The sequence below is a fragment of the Palaemon carinicauda genome, chromosome 19 (assembly GCF_036898095.1).
Source record: "Palaemon carinicauda isolate YSFRI2023 chromosome 19, ASM3689809v2, whole genome shotgun sequence".
NCBI lineage: Eukaryota > Metazoa > Arthropoda > Malacostraca > Decapoda > Palaemonidae > Palaemon > Palaemon carinicauda.
In genome coordinates this window covers 8,624,509-8,646,388 of record NC_090743.1, presented here as the reverse complement: position 1 = coordinate 8,646,388, position 21,880 = coordinate 8,624,509, and the positions used below count along the sequence as shown (strand labels likewise).

At 38.5% G+C, this 21,880-nt stretch overlaps 1 protein-coding gene across 1 annotated transcript in view; it reads right to left on the bottom strand.

Annotated features, from left to right (window-relative positions):
* The window catches only part of LOC137658901 (putative ankyrin repeat protein RF_0381), a 32,171-nt gene extending 12,761 nt beyond the window's left edge, over window positions 1-19,410 (bottom strand). The window contains exons 1-10 of the mRNA XM_068394022.1: window positions 19,305-19,410; window positions 18,160-18,273; window positions 17,483-17,566; window positions 15,166-15,270; window positions 14,177-14,272; window positions 13,874-13,963; window positions 7,688-7,774; window positions 2,669-2,752; window positions 1,834-1,920; window positions 1,039-1,143 (exon numbers count right to left, since the gene is read on the bottom strand). Coding sequence (XP_068250123.1) covers window positions 1,039-1,143; window positions 1,834-1,920; window positions 2,669-2,752; window positions 7,688-7,774; window positions 13,874-13,963; window positions 14,177-14,272; window positions 15,166-15,270; window positions 17,483-17,566; window positions 18,160-18,273; window positions 19,305-19,410 — 958 coding nt within the window. The remainder of the gene's footprint in view (window positions 1-1,038; window positions 1,144-1,833; window positions 1,921-2,668; window positions 2,753-7,687; window positions 7,775-13,873; window positions 13,964-14,176; window positions 14,273-15,165; window positions 15,271-17,482; window positions 17,567-18,159; window positions 18,274-19,304) is intronic.
* Window positions 19,411-21,880: the final 2,470 nt, after the last annotated feature.

Genomic DNA, 21,880 nt, shown 5'->3' with positions numbered 1-21,880 from the left:
CTTAACTTTTCTATGGTCAGGATCTTCTAACAAAATTTTACCTTCAAACAAAACTAGTTCCCTAGTTGTTATATATATCTAGTCTTCCAAAAGACTACAGAGAAGGATTTGTTCTGTAAGAGTGGATATTTGAATAAGTTAACGTGAGGCTGCAAGTCGGAGTAAAGCAAAGTTGAAAAGTTAAAGACAGGAAGCAATGGGCCTAGTGGCTGAAGGATGCTGCAAAAAAGTTAAGGTTCCTTACACAGCACCTTATGTGGTACCCCTACAATGACAATTATGAAGCATAATTTATTAATTCCTTTATATAAATCTTATTAATTTCAAGTTCCAATGACATAAAATTTGTCCTAATATTCTCAAACACTGAGAGTCAGATGACGCAAAGGTACGTCATCCACAGAAAAAAGCAGAATATTTTGTGAATACAGTTACTTCTATACGACGCAGCCACCATTTCTACAACACTCGACTAAACAAACCTCTTATAATAAACAATAACTATAACAACAGCCCAATATCATTAATCGGTAAATAGAAATAAAGAGGCATTTTACCTCAATGGTATCATCGGCAACTTGCACTATGTGGGCCAGGATTTCTAGCCTTGCTCAGGTTGAAATAGGTTTACACAGCATAGTCTATCTGCCCCCTTAACCGCAACTTGAAGGCTTGTGCGGCTAATACTAAATGGTTATCGCTAAACTTCGAAATGTGAGGAAAATATGGTACAGATCATTTTGGCAAGTGGCTAAATAATGAAAGGGCTCATTACTTTTTTATATTTAATGGTAATAATAACCATTAATGACCCATTTCCTTATGCCTATAAGGAAAGATAATAAATAAATAAAAAAAACTTCAACGTGATGGAAGACAGTTACATGAACTGAAAAATCAACAAAGAAAAGAGGGGTGGGAATCATATGAAAATCAAATTTCATTATTTTTTTCAGTTACTGAAGAGTAAACCATGAAACTAGGATACACTGTAAACGTACACACAGATTACATCCAAATTCCCTAAATATGACCTACCTTGAGTCAACTTCCTGTTGATGTCACCACTGTGGTTGACCAACAGAGCAACGATATCCATATGACCTTTACTGGCGGCATAGTGCAAAGGATACCCAAATACAACTGAAAATCACGAAGCAGGTGAGAATTCTTGATATTGAATGGTTATTTGATGGTGATAGTTCATTAAAATATAATGCAGTACGAAATGACAATGAATGCATACGTAAATGGATGACCATAATGAAAAGCAACAAAATTTAAGAAATAATTCACAGGAAATGGAAAAATTATATATAATGATTGAGGAAAATAGTATTAAGTACGTAAAGTCGATGAAAACATTCACATAACCCTAAGATATTTGAGGATTTAATTATTCTACATTACAGATCATATGGGTAAATTTTGCAAAACTGACATCAATTTTCAAGAACCTTGGGAATGATATTTCAATGTACTTGATCTCTTGGTAAGAAATATTCATGAAGAAGACTGGCTTAATCAAGTGAAACCCCTTTTTGTAGTTACGTACTTGATATCAGATTTTTTGGTACAATTGGCCTATTTCTTTTACAGTTAATACATTTCTATTTCATATACAAAATAGGTCTCTTTCGCATAAAAATCTCAAATTTCACTATGATAGCATGAAAGATCTGCATTTTGAAATAGAATTAAGTCAATTAGATCTTATCTAATAAACTCCTACAACTGAATATCCAGAAAATGTTAAGAATTGTAGTCATTTTCATATTACGAGAAACCGCGGGCAATATCTATGATAGAAAAAGCGAGAAAAGACTTCCTTACCTTCATAGGTGATATTGGCACCAGCTTCAAGGAAGAGTTTCACAATATCTAGGTTTCCGGCAGTTGCTGCTGTCCTCAAAAGACCAGCTATCGAAAAATGAAAATCGAACTCTTAGTGGTTCCTTTCTAAAATGTTCAAAAAAAATAAAATAGAATGGAAGATAAAAAGTCAGGTTCTTGTTTTTTGTAGAAAAATACTGATGAAGTAGAAACTCCTAGGTTCTATTTCTATACGAGAATATATGAACTAATGGTAAAGATATGTTACACCCATTTTCTGGCATAACGGTAATCTACAGTACACCTTATACACACACATACACACACACGCATATATATATATATATATATATATATATATATATATATATATATATATATATATATATATGCATATATATACATATATATATATGTATATATATATATATATATATATATATATATATATATATATATATATATATATATATATATATATATATATATATATATATATTGTGAAAGTTGTAAGTAGCTACTAGTTACTAAGGTGACCTTAGTTCCTAGAATAATCTTCGAACAGGAAAAAATTATGAAATTTCAATAAGAACGGTCAAGTGGAAATGAAAAGTTCTCATTATCCCAAGATTCCCCACCAAAATTCGAGGTACTTTAATACTGTGTATAAGAATGGATGAGACCGTTAATGAATTTGCCAAGGTTAGTAAGAAATAGAAAAAATATCCAGTTAAACAAAAGCAAGCAGTAGTCAGTGAAAGTGTCAACAGGTTATCATGAAACCAGCGACCCTATATACAAGCAGTCAACAATGTTTCCCTTGAGTGAGTATTACCTCTCTTCGCATCTGCTCCGTTGTCGAGTAGCAATTTCACAGTCTCCAAATGTCCACCTCTGGCCGCAGCTCTCATTGAAACATCTGCAATGAATAAAGTGAGAAGACCATTATGTTTGACATATTTACAAAACACTGGATTCATTTTAATAACATTTGATGTAATTCTTATCAAGAGGTGAAATAAGAAGATTTTGGTCCACGATGGTACATCGCACAAAATGGGGAATCTTATCAGGCAAATCCTACCTGTTGTTATAAATGGTCTTCTTTGGTGGTCTGAACTTAAAAACGAAATCAAACAACTTTAATATGACAATAAACATCCCCCCAAAACGGAAATTTCAAACAGATTACGCCAGAGCTTATCAATGTGGGATAAGAAGATGCCGGCGGTATGAAAACTTGATGACATGGACGAAAAAGGTAACGAAAAATTTTTAAAATTTGAAGTTAGAAAAGTAAAGACAACATAAAAAGGTAAGAAGATTAAAAAGCAGGATAGAATAGTTACAAAATATGGCTAAAGCAAAGAGCAACGATAGAAAAGGCTGATAAGGTGAATAGTTCATACAGGTTATCTAAAAAAAATGTCGAGGTAGCATGACAAATTTGGAAGTAATTGTATTTTTTCTAATAATACAAACCTGTACCTATTTATAAGGATTATGCTTTGATGAAGCTGGGAGACAAGCCATGAAGACTTTTAAGGTGGTGTAACTACCACCTGCTAGTTAGCTGGGAGGGTGGTTAGCAGGGGGTAGCCAGCTACCCCACTCACTCACACACCAGTGTCTGAGACTTTTGATTGCATGCAGAACTTTCTAAGGGGACAGGCAATGGCGAGACAATTAGTATGAATAAGCTACAGGTTTGTATCGTGAAAAATACAGATTACTTCCAAACTTGTCATTAGTTCCGACACTAAATATAAACCCTTCCGCTTTTTATAGAGATGACTCAGCCATCAGGAGGGGGGAAGTCTGAACCAACTGGCTTAGCATTTAACCTAGGTTTTTCTCGTATTGGATCTGCACGTAACTGAGAGAAACCCTGACACCTAACTGTGCAATACATGGATAGCGGCCCGTGCAACCTGTGTGCTTGTGATACTGGATCCCTAGTCAGTGGAGGGAGAGATTGAATGAACGGGACGTGATACCTTGCACGAATCACGAAGACTGTCCTTGGTTCTGCCCTGTCTGCAGCCACCTCTGCCAGCGACGTTACAAGCATCCACCCACAGGTGGGCAAGTGGGAGGATTGCCTTCCCTAGCAGGAGCGACCTCAGCTAATTCCTTTTCTCCATTTTCCTCCTCCAGAGAACTTGGAGGCCTTCTGGTCTTGTGTAGGAAAGGGCTTCTTGGACACCTTTTCAAGGACTCTGCCGTCCTACTAATCAGGGATTTGGTGACTTGCGGCTGTTTCTTCAGTGGTGGTGGAGCCTTACCGTAGGCTCAAGATACCAAGGCCCTATGGAGATGGGAATCCTGATTGTACTTCCTCCAGCCTTTAGCCATCCAAGGTGGAGTTCCTGAGCTTGAAGACCTCAACCTGTGGGACCTGTCTGTGGAACCTATGTATCACCGCATCCTGGTGTCTGAGTATTGTGTTCATCCATAGGTAACTACTGGTGCAAGAAAGGGCTTCTTGTACACCTTTACGAAGACTCTGCTGTCCCAATGGTCGAGGGTTTGGTGACTTGCTGATGTTTCTTCGGCGGTGGTGGGGCGTTACCATAGGATCAAGATGTCAAGGCCCTATGGAGAAGAAAGTCCTGATTGGACTTCCTCCAGCTTTCAGCCGCTCTCTCGACTCATTCCGTCTTGAATAAGAAAGAGCAGCATCCTGGTGCTAGAGTATCGCAATCACCCATATTTAATGGTCCGGATGCCTGATACAAGGAAGGTTTCCATAGACCCTCTAGTAGAATCCTTGGACCAATCCTCAGTTTTAACTAAGTGCCCCACTGATCCTAGCCACATATCTATGTTTAGGATCTCAGACGCTGAAAAGGAGACTGAGAGCCCAGAAAGCCTATCGAAAGAGACTCCCCTTGAGAGTGCCTCTGAGGAGGAGTCTAGAGGCAAAGCAGGAAGAGGCTCATCCTAAACCTCATAGTATCTCCTCTACTGTACGAATATTGGTTGTAGGAGCTTGGAGGACAAGCCCACACAGAGCGAACTAGAATAGCCGGCGATCTGGGAGAACACCACCTTTCAGGTAGTCATCAACCTCTTCGACCAGGGCAAAGCTGAACAGGCCTCAGGAGATCATTGGGTACCATAGTCAAGGACAGTGTCCTTGCCCTATTAAGGGGGCTGTCTCTGGGTCAGCTAACCCATTGATGGCCCTCATGCAGGCTAGAACCTATTAGAAGGTGTATTTTGACGCCTTCTGCTCCGTTTCTGAGTTGAACTTTGGACAGGCGGCCCTAAGCAGGTACTCATATTTAAAGTCCAGTTCATCTTCCCCCTCTGAGCTCTTACCCATAAGAGCCACGGGTGGGTCGAGGTCGTCAACATTCAAGGCTGAAGATACGTCGCTTGCAGACATTTCTGCTGCTGGGGGGGGGGGAGAATCCTGCCTTGCTGAAGAGCTTCTCTCACCTAGGCATTCTTTGGCACTGTCTTAGCATTCTTAGGCTCTCTGCGAGGTGGCGGGAATTCCTCCAGCAGCGAAGGTCTGGAAGGTTCCTGTCACCCCCAATAAGTTTGACCTTCTCTCGCAGAAGGTTCTGCCACAGGATGCTATGGTGGTCTGGAGATGGGACAAAGTTCTGGAGGGACCACCTCAATCGGAGATGGCCGAAATCTCGGCACTAGCGAGATCTCCCGAGGAGATTGCAAGCCCTTGCTTGTATGAGCATGGAGAAGATCAACCAGAGCGAGAGTTGGATTCCTCAGTCACCTCTAGCTGCAAGAAGTCCTGCTGGATGTTCACAGCTATTCCTGCAGCTCTATGAGCCCTCCCAGACAATCATAAGAGGGTTTGTGGCTTTAGAAGACAGACCTCTGCCTAGGGTCAGATGGAGGAAAGGAAGAGGAGGAGGAGACCGATTTATCCAACAGAATCCTGTTTTGCGGGCTGCACTGTTCCTGCGACTACCTTCACCAGGGTATCGAACCAGGATGGAGGTTTCCCCACAGTAGACAGGTCTGAAGTATCCTTAGGAAGGTCAACAGATGGAGATCGCCTCCTGAGAGATCGTGGTCTCAGTACCTGAAAATGAGGAGAGACAGGTCTTACTTTGCTGAATGCAAACAGCATTTACAGGTCTTCTCACTCTGTCCTAGAAGAGTACGCTGGAGAGATGGAATCAGTAGAAACAAACTTCTTAGGAGGTTCCTTGAAGCCAGTAGGGAAAGGAACTGGGTGCCCAATTCTTCCTAGCGAATCAGATTGATGCGCAGGCCTCTGTGGGATGGTCGCTGATGGTCTCTGAAGTTCGTCAAGGTGTTACTGAGCTGGGGAAGGAAGATCATTTGCGGGAGCGTGAAGATCGCACATGGGAGATGGAGAGCATCATGCTAGCGAGTAATGATCACACTTGAGAGAACTGCGAGCTGGCATACAACAAGCTGACAAGTGACGACCACTCCCTGGCGAGTGACTATCATGAGCTGACTAGTGACAATCACGAGATGACAAGTGACGATCACGAAGTGGCGAGCGGCGTTCACGAGATGGAGAGTGGAGAGAGGACAGCCGTTCCTTGGAATCAAAGCGCTGTTTCCTGACGGAGGGCGAAGGCGAACATCTGGGTGGGCGGAGAGGACCGAGATCCCTTGACAGCGGGCGGAGGGAATCGAGATCATTGACGGCGCCAGAGGACTGCGATCCCTTGACAACGAGCAAACCCTGTTATGGCGAGGGCTCCTGTCATCAACAGCAGGTCGGCGCTGTGGCGGGTGGGCCCACTGAGCTCATCAACAGCGATCCTCTGCAGGGGAGTCACACTACGAATAATTGGAAGACGAGGAGGAGTGGTGATGTCTGGCAGGAGCAGGCCTAGGCCTTTGCTCAACACCATCCTCAGAAGGGGGAAGAACACAGACTTCGGCAGCAGCATCAGAAGCAGAAGGCGAGGGCTAAAAAAGTGCCTAACAGATAGCAAGGGGGTCGAAAACAGCACTGCTAGGAGACAGAAGTTCTACTTCTGAGGATGACTACTCCCGGTAGCCCGAACACAACGAATTGGGTCAGCCTCAGCCAAGGACATGAAGGTACCACAGGAGCACCTTTCAGGTTCCGAACAAGTCCATATGATGGATGGCAGAAAGAAGAAACAACCACACCTGAAAAGAGAAAGAAAAGATTAATCCAAATGGCAAAGTCTAAACAGTTGGTAAGATGGAGAACGGTAAGTCGGTTCTCTGCCAAGCCAAAAACAAAAGTGGGTCCGATACACTGGTAAGTGAGTGAACGGGGCCCTTGCTAACTAACAAGTGGTAGAGACTTTATGGCTAGTCTTCCAGCTTCTCCAAAATTATAATCCCTATAAATAGAAGAATAGTTTGTATTTAGTGTCGGAACAAGGTTTACTTCAGTATTCGCTGAATTTGACTAAAATCAATTTGTAACTGACATATTGTAAGTGATTATGTTTAATTTCTCAACTAAAAGAATCTTTAATTATTCAAATCAAGCTATAAAATTTGAAATGACAAATGAACTATACACTATAATGATGACAATAGCCTGTACCTTTCCCTCTGAAACAAGGGCGTAGCTAGAGATTTGGGGGCCAAAGGGAAGTGGCTAACGGAGTTAGTAAATAGCCCATTAAACTGGTGAGTTGGTAGTAATTTTAAAAGTATGTTTACATACTTTTTTTTCCTGACGATGATTTAGAGGTGCCCCTCTCTTAGAAGAAAAAGCTACGCCCCTGTAAATCTGGATTGTTGAGGCTTTTAGAGGGAAGATAATTCAAAAGTACCAGTAAACAGAAAAGTTAGGAGGTTATTACGACCATTGTGATAGAATCCATAAAATTTCAACAACAAATTCTTTAAATACCTATATGCTCTTTCGTAGCACCAGCAGCAATGAGAGATTTCATAACTTCAGTCTCACCAGCATGGGCTACGTTGTTCAATATCCAACCTGAGGAGTATTAGAAATAGGATGAAATACAAATAAAAAAAAAAGTTTTGGTAAAAGTAAAAAAAAATATATATGTTTTATTGTTGATTTGAAAAGTACTTTGTGATTTACTACACCTCTGATAACAGTCTGGAACCACACACGTTAACAACAGTATTATTAACTACAATGCACAAAATTGCTAATACATTTTTATGATCTGCTAACAGGAACAATCTGGCTTAAAGCAATAATTATCAAAGTCACTAGAAGAATAATTTAGTAATTGTAAGAATTGCAAATAGGAACTTTTAATGCTAATCTCAGAACTATTCAACTGTTATAAAAACTAACTTCTATATTTTTTGCAAACAGAAACCATACACATTATTAACAGTACTTTTGAGCTTCTATTAACTAATAACAATGCCATTAATGTCAATTACGAACAATTTCTGTTGTTGTGAAAAAATACACAGAAACTGAATTAACTCATAAAGTACACATCAACTACAATAAACAAACATCTTCTGATGTAAGATCTGTAAACATATTAATAGAAACAAAAATTTTAATCTTCAACGGACAATCATTAAAAGTGTTGAAAGAATTACAAATAACAAGTGAGCTTGATAATAGCTGCACATATTAAGAACAATTTATAAACATTTATACTCCAATGATTTGAAATACTTGCTCGCCAGAATACATGAAATATCACACGAGGTTCCCAAGATAAATAGAAGAAAGACAGATGATGAGAACAGAGTATACAATGGAAGATGAAATGTCATTGGGAGGAGGAGGGATTAATGAAGTACAATCATTTAAGTATTATTATTATTACTATTATTACTAGCCAAGCTACAACCCTAGTTGGAAAAGCAAGAAGCTATAAGCCCAAGGGCTCCAATAGGGAAAAATAACCCAGTGAGGAAAGGAAATAGGGAAATAAATAAATGATGAGAATGAATTGACAGTAAATCATTCTAAAAACAGTAGGCTATCTAGGAACTATGACCTCCAATACAGGGTCTTTAGAATTATAGTTTAGTGAAAGAAAGACTGAAAAAAAAAAAACATTCAGACAAAGGCTAGGTGAAGTAAAATTGGAAATCAAATTGCCGGTAATTATATATAAAAACCAAACTATATAGTTTAGTGAGATCGGTATTGCTATGATGGGGGGGGGGCAAGCCAGCCTCAACTTGGTGCCGGTCCCAAGCCCGGGTAAATGGGGAGGGTTGGCAGCAGGAAAGGCATCCGGCCATAAAAAATTAGCCAAAACCAATATGGCTGGTGGAGATTGTGAGATTAGAATTAATGCTAGGCCGTTCCCTGTAGGGGACGCATTGGGACCTCGCCTGATCCCTCCGAAAAATCGGCAAGGGTTACCCAGTCATGGGCGGCCTGGGTTAAAGAGGCAAGCTCAGAGGAAAATATCTGAGGAAAGGATGAGAGTAGCAACTCTGAATGTGGGGACAATGACTGGAAAAAGGGCGAGAGCTGGTTGACCTCATGGAGAGAAGAAAGATTGGAATGTTGTGTGTGCAGGAGACCAGGTGGAAGGGAAATAAGGCAAGAGAACTAGGCGAAGGTTGTAAATTTTATTACAGTGGAGACAATATGGAAGGATGAAAAGGTGTAGGAACAATATTATCGAAAGATTTGAAGGAAAGTTTGATTGGAGTGAATAGGAAAAATGAGAGAATTATGAGTTTAAAGCAGGGACTGAGTGCAACAATAGTCAATGTGGTGTGTGCCTATGCCCCGCAAACTGGATGTACAGAGGAGGAGAAGGATGCATTCTGGGAGGAGATGGACCAGGAGCTTAGAATGATTCCTGCAAGGGAAAGGGTAATTATAGAAGGAGATCTGAATGGCTACTTAGGAATTAGTAGGGAAGGGATAGAGAGTGTGCATGGAGGTTGGGGTGAGGGCGAGAGAAATGATGGGGGGAGAAAGAGTGATTGATTTTGCAGTGGCTTTTGACCTAGCAATGATCAACATCTTCTTTGAGAAAAAGATTAACAGACTGATTACTTACAGTAGCGGTGGCAGGGAGAGCCAGATAGATTTGCTGCTGTGTAAGAGAGACCATCTGACGGAGCTTAGAAATTGCAAGGTGATAAATGGGGAGATTGAAGCAGCGCAACACAGGTTAGTGGTAATTGATTGCGGACTAAGGAATTGTAGGAGAAGTAAAAAGACGAGAATGGAACCAAAGATTAAGTGGTGGAAATTGAAAGAGGCAGAACTGAGTCTTGTTCAAGGAAAGAGTGCTGGAGGCAGTAAGGTTATATGAGGATGTGCAAGAATGGTGGACCGAGAATAGTAAAGTGATTCTAAGGATCGGCGAGGAAGTACTTGGAAAGTCATCAGGAAGAAAACCTCCAAATGATAAAGAATCGTGGTGGTGGAATGATGAGGTGCAAGAACGGGTAAAATCCAAGAAAGAAGCCATGAAGAAGGCAGATCTATCAGGACAAGAGCAGGATAAAGAAAACTATAAGCAGGCAAAGAAAGAAGCAAAACGAGCAGTAGCAAATGTGAATGCAGAGATATTCAAAAAGTCTATAAAGAGATGGAAACACCATAAGGAGAGAAGAAAATATTACGAATTGCTAAGGCCCGAGATGCTGCATCTAAAGACCAGACACAGATAAGGCAAATAAAAGATAGCAATGGTAGAGTTCTAGCAGAAGAGAATGAATTTAAAGAATGTGAGAAACTTATTTTGAAGGACTATTGAATGAGGAGAACCCAAGAACAGTATTTGAAGATGGACTCCCAAACGAGACAGTTACCATAGGAGTGACTAGAAGAGAAGTAGAATAAGCAGTAAAGAAGATGAAAAATAGTAAAGCTGCAGGACCGGATAATATACCAGTTGAGGTATGGAAGAGTCATGGAGAGGAGGGCATAGATATCTTGTGGGGCCTGATGCAAAATATCTTCAATCAGGAAAAGATGCCAGAGGAATGGAGAGTAAGCCTAATAATTCCCATCTATAAGGGGAAAGGAGACATCCAGGAATGTGGTAACTACTAACTACAGAGGCATAAAGTTGATAAGCCATGCTATGAAGATATGGGAGAAGATCATTGAGAAGAGACTAAGAGATCAAACAACAATTGGTGAGAAAAATTTGAATTCATGCCTGGAATAGGGACTGTAGATGCAATATTTACTTTGAGGCAGATGACAGAAAAACATCAGGAGAAAAAGAAAGGATTTCATATGGTCTTTATTGACATGGAGAAGGCATACGATCCAGTACCACGTCAGGAGCTGTGGAGATGTATGAGAGAAAAGGGAGTCCCTGAGAAATACATAAGAATCACCCAAGATATTTATGAGAGGGCAGAAGCAAATGTTAAGAGCAGTATAGGCCTAACAGAAAGTCCCAGTAAATGTGGGACTACATCGGGGGTCTGCATTTAGCCCTTACCTATTTGATCTGGTCATGGATGTAGTAACACAAGGTATTAGAGATCAGTCTCCTTGGTGTATGCTTTTTGCTGATGATGTTATACTGTGTACCACTAGGCAAGAGGTAGTAGAAGAGAAACTGGAGGAGTGGAGAAGAGACATAGAAAATAGAGGATTGAAGATCAGCAGGAAAAAGAGTATTTGAGACTGAAAAATGGGGAGAATGGGGAAGTTAGTTTACAAGGAGAGAGATTGAAAAGAGTTGAAAATTTCAAGTATTTAGGATCAAGAGTTGCAGAGGATGGTGATCTGAGGGCAGAGATAAACCACAGAATACAAGCACGATGGAAGAATTGGAAATAAAATTGCGTGGTGTACTGTGCGACTAGAAAATAGGGGTTAAGTTGAAAGGTAAAGTACACAGGACAGTTGTGAGATCGGTAATTATGTATGGAGCTGAGATGTGGGCAATAAAGAAGACAGAAGAGAAGCTGGATGTGGCAGAGATGAGTGTTGAGATGGATGTGTTGGGTGACAAGAAGAGATAAGATACGGAATGAGGTAATTAGGGGTACCACAGGAGTTAGAAAACTATCACATAATATCCATGAAAGTAGACTGAGGTGGTATGGTTATGTCATGAGAAGAGATGAACGGTACATAGGGTAATGTAGGAACAGGGAACGAGGAGAGGGAAACCAAAGCGAAGGTGGATTGACTGTATCAAGGACGACCTTCGATTAAAGGGATTAACTGGTGATGAAGTGTGGGACAGAGGTAGATGGAGAACCCTGGCCAGAAACATCGACCCCACATAAAAGTGGGAAAAGATGCAGAAAAAGAAGAAGAAGAGGTATTGCTATATGGACATGGGTTATGGTATGACAATGAATATCTGCAATAGATTTAGCAGATTTGAGAACAAAGACCTCAAAAAGATATTGGAAGTTAAATGGCTGAACAGGATTAGAAATGAAACTATACAAGAGATTACTCAAATGACTATGTGGATATCATGATGAGGGGTAAATGGAGATGGTTTGGGCATGTTCTTCGCACTCCCCAAGAAAGATTAATTCACCAAACGTTTAGCTGTGCTCCACAAGGCATTAGAAGAGTTGCAAGACCCAGGCCTTCATGCCTGAAGACTATGAAGCGTGAATTAGATGATAATGAATGGAGAACTATTATGATAATTTTAACATAAGTTATAGATATCACTGTTATGTTTCTGTGACGGATAATTGTAGAAATTATAATTAAAAGGGTGGAGAACGAATTTAAAACCCAAATTCTACTTGAATTTTTGTTGAACAACATCAGTCATGCTTGCACTGAGAGAGAACTCTTGTGAGCAGTGGAAGCATGCTATGACGTCACAAGGTGGGCGTGGCTCATTTCACCTGGATAGACTGCGGTGAATATAATAGGTTAGTCACTCACATTGTATTTATATGCAAATACACGTGCATGTTCTGTTCCTTTGTATTTTGTTGGAGACAAGGTCCACTATGGGCACTTAAAACAAGGTCCACTCAAGGGCGGTTAGAACAAGGTTCACTCGTGGGCACTTGAAATATGTTCCACTCATGGGCGTTTGAAACAAAGGCCCCTAATGGGTGCTTTAAACAAGGTCCATTCATGAGCGGTTGAAACAAGATACATTCATGGGTTAATCCATGCTGTTTTCAGTCACTCCGACTTGGTCCCGACAAGCCCATATAATACATGGGTTTATTAATGAATCAGGTACTCAATTCTGTTCTCATAATTATTCTAGATAACAGCTGAGTAAGACTAATGACTATTGTGTTTTCAGCCTTTTCGAGTCCCTCCCCCCCCCCCCACAAAAAAAAACATGGATATCTGCATATTGCAGGAGCTTATAGACAACTAATTTTGCTGCGGAGTGAAAATGTCGATCTTCATTTATTTTTGTTTTGGTGTCAAATTATAGTTAAACCCTCCCGATTTCATTTCCAAAAAATAAATATATTAATCTAACTCAAGGATTAACCAAAGTGAGAGCCCAATAAGAAGTATGTCGAATGTCATGTGGAGAAAAAAATAAGTTCAACTGATAATTTTTCTCACAGCTGTATAAATTCAAGCGAAAGATAATTTTCGTAATAGAATGATGAATTGGTCCTAACTCCTCACTGTTCATTTTAAAATTTAAAACTTCAGTCTCATTCACTATCTTTAGCAACCTACATCTAATAATCTTTACGGCAACTCCAGAAACAACGCTGAAAAAGCTTTTCTATGGGTAGGACTTAAACAGAGAAAGTGAGGAAAGGGTGACCCAAGTGGAGAAAATTATGGTTAAATCATACTATCTTATGTATGTCTACACAAGATTAAAAGGTCAAAAACTAACAAAACGTGCAATCTGAAGACAGCTAGCACCTCTAGCAAGAATTTATAAAAATCTCTCCTACAAGTTTGCAAGCCTTCTGGGGAGGAAAGTTTTCTACTAACTATCCAGTCTAACTAAAGACTTCCTAAAATCATCTGAAACTGGTATTTTGTGTCCAGAGGTGACCTGTAACCAAGTAGTGTAAGAGGAACGAATGCCCTTGAATTAGCTTTAACTACTCTCATTTACTGACATACAATTCTATACCTAATTTAGATTGTTTCTTTGCTTGTGTACATATGAAATCTAAGCTATTTTACACAACTCACCTCCGCCGGCATTAACATCAGCTCCAGCATCTATAAAAGTTTTGACGACTTCTAAGTGACCATTTTTTGCAGCATTTAGTAGAGAAAACCCTGCAAATAGAGACAGTAAGAATTGACTCAAAGCTTTATATTTTAGGAAAATAAATAAAGAAAACGTGAAAATTAATGGTATAAACATATCATCTGTATACAATTATGTGAATTTAAAGTATGAAATACGAAGTGATCTGATTATTTTTAGTTATAAAATAAATAATTATCAATTTGAAGTACAAAATATCAAGTAAAGTCCAGAAGACTTACCGTCGCCATAATTCACATCAGCTCCGGCCTGGATCAACTTACGAACAGCTTCTAGGTGGCCGTTTTCAGCAGCTCTGAATAATACATTTCTACCATCTGTAACATGATGAGAATTTGAACGATCCTCAATTCAGTGTAAGAGTTGCGCTATTAGTTGACTATTTGTAAGACATAAATAGAGGGTGGCTTTAGAAAAGGTAAGGGGTGTATGAATCAGGTTTTTACAGTTAGGCAGATATGCGGGAAATATTTAGCAAAAAGTAAGGTGTATGTAGCATTTATGGATCTGGAGAAAGCTTATGATAGAGTTAATAGGGAAGTGATGATGAATGTGATCAGGTTATGTTATGGAGCTGGTGGAAGGTTGTTGCAAGCAGTGAAAAGTTTATTCATAAGCAGTAAAGTGTGTGTTAGGATAAGAAATGAAGTGAGCGAGTGGTTTCCAGTGAGAGTGGGGCTGAGACAAGGTTGTGTGATGTCACCATGTTTATACAATTTGCAGACTGAGGTGGTATGGTCATGTCATGAGAAGAGATGAACAATACATTGGGAGGAGAGTGATGGGAATGGAGGTACAGGGAACGAGAAGGAGAGGGAGACCAAAGCGAAGGTGGATGGACTGTATCAAGGATGACCTTCGATCAAAGGGATTAACCGGTGATGAGGTGTGGGACAGAGGTAGATGGAGAACGCTGGCCAGGAACATCGACCCCATATAGAAGTGGGAAAAGATGCAGACAAAGAAGATAAATAGAGGCATAGAGAAAATAATTTGGCAGATATATCACATCAGAAATTAATTCTATGTCCAAGTTAATTCTAATTATTATAAGATAAAAAATATTAGTATTATACAAAGCACAAGACATAAAAAATTATCACAAAACAGTAAGAATGGAAGCTGGAATTTACATATCAATACTACATAAGAGAAATGAGTTTATTGTAAATGAGCTCATTTATATAGAATATTTGAAACTTGTTCTTACATTCTCCAGGTGTTACACTGGCACCAGATGCTATCAGGATGTCGAGAATATCCAAGTGGTTGTGCTCGGCTGCTACTGCAACGATTCCACCCTTAAATGATTCATCTGTAGAAAAAGGTCAGCATTCAAATTCCTATCTTATTTAGCTAATTTTTCTGCTGACAAAAATAGTTCTCTTTTTATTAATTAATTCTTGTTACTTACGAGCTAACTAGAATTGTTCCGGGTATCAGATTGAATATATCATAATAATAAGAGTTGGTGGTTAAATTCTACTATACTTTCCATTTATCGAATTGTAATTGTTTTTATATCATGTAATTCACCAGGATTTATACAAGATTGTAATTTTATAATATAAGAAATAGATTACTCCTTTCGACATTGGGTTCATCTTGTTATTGCTACAATCTATGTAGGAATCAGTAATTTTACATAAAATTTATCTTAGCAATGCAATGTATAAAACTATTTTCAGTTACGACATGACTTAAATTTAAAAGGGATAGATTCCATTTTGAAAGCATGAGGAAGGGTAGTGAATGGTGGAATGAAGGAGTGAAGATGGAAGTGGAAGAGAAAAAGATGGTATTTGAAGAATGGCTGCAGAGTAATAGTGTAGAGGAAAAAAAGATCTATGGAGAAAAATGTGGAAGTAAAACGTAAAGTAACTGGTCGTTCGTATGAAGAGAATAAGAATTTTTGGAAAGAAGTGAGAAGAGTAAAGAGGGGTGGATCGAGAATGGTTGGCGAGATCTTTTAATATATGTATTATGTTGTCAATGGTACCAGTGGACTGGGTGTGTGCATGTACTGTTCCGCATTATTACAAAGGTAAGGGAGATGTGCATGAGAGTTGTAATTCTTGGGGTATTTGTTTGTTGAGTGTGATTGGAAAAGTGTATGCTTAAGTGCTATTTAATAGGATTAAGGATAAAAAAGAAGATGCAATCTTAGAGGTGCAGGGTGGCTTTAGAAAAGGTAAGGGGTGTATGAATCAGGTTTTTACAGTTAGGCAGATATGCGGGAAATATTTAGCAAAAAGTAAGGTGTATGTTGCATTTATGGATCTGGAGAAAGCTTATGATAGAGTTAATAGGGAAGTGATGATGAATGTGATCAGGTTATGTTATGGAGCTGGTGGAAGGTTGTTGCAAGCAGTGAAAAGTTTATTCATAAGCAGTAAAGTGTGTGTTAGGATAAGAAATGAAGTGAGCGAGTGGTTTCCAGTGAGAGTGGGGCTGAGACAAGGTTGTGTGATGTCACCATGTTTATGCAATTTGCTTGTCGATGGAGTTGTGAAAGAGGTGGATGCTCAAGTACTTGTTCAAGGATTGAAAATGATAGATGAGAGTGATCATGAGTGGTAGATGAATCAATTGTTTTCAGATAATAGTGCATTGATTGCAGACTCGGAGGAGATGAAGTGTCTGAGGAGTATGGCTGGTGCATCTCAATTAGGGCTAGGAACGAAGTAGTGAGGGTGAGAACGGGTGTAAGGAATGAATAAGCAGCTACTGTAGAGTGGATATGAATGTGTTAAGGTGGTTTGGCCATGTAGAGAGAAGGAGGAGGAGTTGATGGGAGAAGTACAAGAGGAAGGCCAAGGTTTGGATGGATGGCTGGAGTGAAGAAAGCGCTAGATGATAGGAGGATAGATGTGAGAGGGGCAAAAGTGCATGCTACAAATAGGAATGAATGGTGAGCAATTATGACCTAGTTCCGATAGGCCCTGCTGCTTCCTCCGGTTGCCTTGGTGACCGCTGAGGTAGCAGCAGTAGGGGGATTCAGCATATGCATCTTCATTTGTGGTGGATAACGAAGGAGGGTGGGCTTTGGCACCCTAGCAGTACCACTAAACTCAGCTGAATCCCTCGTCAGAAAAGAAATTTCTCAAGCGAATCTCCCAACTGCAGTGGATAGCTGGAAAGTTTATCGCGTCAGTTCATTCGTTCCTACTCGTAACTTTCCTTACGAGGTTTAGAAAAATAATGACTGTTATTTTAATAGTGTCTTCCAGTATTTCTCTTCTCTTCTTCTCGGTAATAAAGTCAATTATCGTAGTGGATGATACTGCAAATTGAAATTTGAAACAGATTTGGGCTGCACAACGGGTTGGTATAAAATCATTGTAAAACATAGCACAGAGAGAGAGAGAGAGAGAGAGAGAGAGAGAGAGAGAGAGAGAGAGAGAGAGAGAGAGAGAGAGAGAGAGGATATACATACCGAATAAAACAATTATGCATATCAATTTGAAGGAAGAGCAAATGTAGAAGCGTAAATTACCAGTAATACCATAGCAAACAATCCTGCTTACCTCCATCAGGGTTTGCACCAGATTCAATGAGATATTTGACGATTTCGATGTATCCACCTCTAGCAGCATTCCATAAGGGATTTCCTGAAACATGGGCGAGCCTGTATACACTGAGTATGGTTATAAAACCATGAATTACAAGTATTAGATGTATCTATCATGTAACACAAATTCGTACATAAACTGCATAAAAGGAACATGTAGATTTTCTTCTAATTCAGAATTGATTGTTGAAATACAAGTGGTATCAATATTGCATATTCTTTATAACTTCCAAAATCCTTCTTTAAGTATTTAGCTTGATAGAGAATAAAAACAGCAAGTCATGGGGCCAAACAATGGCAAGACATGCATAAAATGTACCTATCTATAAAGTATGGGAGGACCATAAGAAATTACTAGAAGTTTATATCATCTTTCAGAAGCCTTGTGTGTTTACGCAAAGAAAGAGCCCTAATACCAAGAAACTATCAACTATCCATTTCTTGAAGCAAACAATGAACAATCTAAAGAGTATGATTAAAATAATACCATGTTACCAAATCACGCAATACTTTATATCAATACAGTTGTCTCTCATACTTTTCATTTATTCATATCTTAACCAATTATTAAATTAAGAGTTGATTTCGAATTTCAAATGTTTCCACGAATGTATCGATAGAAGTTATACATACCACCACTGAAATTGACATCAGCTCCTCTTGAAACAAGATCTTTCACTTTCTCCAAGTTCCCCTTCTCTGCTTCCTTGGCAAGGTTTTCTCCAGTAGGAAGTGAAGAACGCCATGCTAGCAGGAAAAGGAAACATATGATTTATACAGAGTGCATGGTTTCTCCCAACGTTTGCATTGGGAAAAATGGCACAGGGCTAAAACAGAACAATGAGCTTAACTACTTGGGATAAATAAGAACAGAGGAGGGAGATACTGAGTAAGCATTGAGACAGAGTGAAAGAAGCATGGTGAAAATGAAGAGAAATAACTAAGAGTTGTTTTAGACACGAAAATGCCATTAAGACCCAAACTGAAGATCTATAGGACAGTTATAATTATCAAGCCAGTACTAATATATGGGGCAGAGGCTTAGGCACTTAAGAGGAAAGAGGAAGAAGGTTGAAAAGAACCAAGATGAGGATGGTAAGACGATTTCTGGAATAGCACTACTGGAAAGGAACGATAGTTAAGATCTTAGAAGAATGTGTGGTATATGAATAGAAAAGGAGAATGTTCGGGAAGCTCATCTGTGATACTGAGGCCATGTAATAAAAGGGAAGGATGTGGAACCAATCATGAGAGTTAGCCCTTTTACCCCCAGGCTTTTTGGAAATTTCCAACCCTTAACCCCCAAGGGGTTACTTTTTTCCCAGCACATTTTGCTGTATATTTCTTTTAAATTGCTCTAACAGCCTTAATTTTGGTCATAGAGAGGTCAGGTTGGTCTCATTCTCTTGGAAAATGTCTGAATTTTCTCAAAAAATTATCAAAAATATGAAAAAAAAATTTTTATAGCATTTTTTTGCGAGGACGTACCGGTACGTCCATGGGGGTAAAGGGATGGCTTTTGTGAAACGTACCAGTACGTCCTTTGGGGGTAAAAGGGCATGCCAGTATTGAGGATCACACGGATGGATGTGGTGAGGAGGGATATGGGTGGGATGGGACTGGAAGAGGATGATGCAGGGAGCAGAACTATATAGAAAATATTGAGTCGAGCAGCCGATCCTACTATGCAATGGGACTAATAAAGTTGAAAAAATAAAAAAAATAAATATATTTTATACTGTACTGTAATTGAATGTGTAAATATAAATGATACTCACACTGAGGTCCGGGCTCAGGAGCAGCAACACTTGCATGCCAGCCAGTAATTACCATCCAAATAATAAACAGGATCTGGATGTCATTCTTCAGACCTTTTGGAAGCATCTTTCTGGTGGAAATAGAAATATTTTGTGTAATTAATAAATTATGATTTTAAGTTCTAGAGGTAATAAACAAATGTACGAATAATCTTAAAAGAAATGGATACAAATTGATCAATATTCTTTATGTCTTTGGTTCGTCCTTTCGAAAGTTTCTCTGATTCAGTCCTACCCCTAGGAGAGAGTTTTTAACATTACTTCCGGTGTTTCCATAAGGTTTATTAGATATAGATTGATAAAAATAGGGAACAAGAGCATATATATATATATATATATATATATATATATATATATATATATATATATATATATATATATATATATATATATATATATGTATATATGTATATATATGTATATATACACACACACACACACACACACACACACACACACACACATATATATATATATATATATATATATATATATATATATATATATATATATATATATATATATATATATATATATATATATAAACCCGAGGAATTAGGAATATTTCATCATTCCAATACGAAAATGATCTCTTATCACTTGCACTTTATACAGTTTAATTAAAGGCTACTCATGAAAGGCAGAGGCAAGGGACAGTGATAATGCCTCTCCATCCAAGCTAGGATCAGGGAGGGCCAGGAAATAGCTGCTGATGACTCAGCAAGTAGACCTATATGCTCCCCCAAAAACCCCCATCCTTAGCTCACGAGGATGGTGAGATTGCAGACACTAAAGGAGCTTACGAGTTTAAGCGGGACTCGAACCGCAATCTGGCGATCACCATTACGAGATGTTACCAATAGGCCGAAAATTGTCAGTCTAACAAACTACTTTGTATAATACTGCCTTTTTTGTTTGTATGATATTCTAAATTAACTTGGACGTCAAAGTCATTTACTTCTGCTCACATTCATTCGCGCACGCATACACAAACATATACAACTATAATATACACATTTGTATATAATATACACATCTGTATATAATATACACATTTGTATATTATATAAGAGTATTGTAGTTCACCTGATTTGTTTATGGCCTTTTAAGCTTTCACTTACACTAATCTACCTAAACATGAAAACTCAATACATATTTCCACATTCCTCTTAATCTTTGTATGGATAAACCACCGAAGATGTTTCATATAACCATAAGAAGACTTTTATTTTTATATTCTTGATGATAAACTAATATATATGTATATATATATATATATATATATATATATATATATATATATATATATATATATATATATATATATATATATATATATATATATATATATATATATATATATATATATATATATATATATCCCAGGGACCCTTCAGCAAAAACAGAGATGATTATTTTTTTATTTTTTTTGAAACTTTTCTTCAGCAAAACTTGCAAGTAATCGTTAACAAAACTTCGACGGGAATTATATGATATAGAAATACATAAATTCAGTATTAAAGATACTTAATATGAGTGAAGGAGAATTTTAAGGTAAAATGTATCGTCATATATCAGAAAAGTTGTGCTTATTTACCTTAGCCTTAGACTGCAGATTGTGAGTCACCGACGAGATCCCACGAACGACTGAGTCTGACTGAGTCTATGTCTAGGACATAGGCGCAGACTCCCACTCCGCAAAGTCTGTTCAGTATTATTATTATTATTATTATTATTATTATTATTATTATTATTACTATTATTATCATTCTCATTATTATTAATTGCTAAGCTACAACCCTAGTTGGAAACGCAGGATGCTATAAGCCCAGGGGCCCCAACAGGGAAAATATCCCAGTGGAGAAAGGAAAAAAGGGAAAATAAAATATTTCAAGAGCAGTAACAACATTAAAATAAATATTTCCTAAGTAAACTATAAATACTTTAACAAAGCAAGAGGAAGAGAAGTTAGATAGAATAGTGTGCCCGATTGTACCCCCAAGCAAGAGAACTCTAACCCAATTCAGTGGAAGACCATGGTACAGAGGCTATGACACTACCCAAGACTAGAGAACAATGGTTTGATTTTGGAGTTTCCTTCTCCTAGAGGAGCTGCTTACCATAGCTAATGAGTCTCTTCTACCCTTACCAAGAGGAGAGTAGCCACTGAACAATTACAGTGACTTTACGTAAGGCTGCCACACTAGTAAGGTAACTCTTTTAAGATCCTCTTAAGGTATAGGGAGTATAGGCAGTAAATAATTACCTCCTGGCTGTAGGATATTGTTGGATCCATGCCAAAGTCTGTTATCTTACTTTGAATTAGGAAATCCAATTATGTTTCTATTTCAAACTCAATTTCTAAAGCGATAGGTGGGTTCGTATTTGATGAAATACCTTCATAGCATCACAGTTTTCGGGCCTAAAAAAATAAAATAAAAAAAAAACTGGTTCTTGGATTCCCAAGTACCAATTTCCCCATAATATTTTTAATAAGATGGTTCCACTATGAATCAAGGTGTGGCAAGTTAACCTGG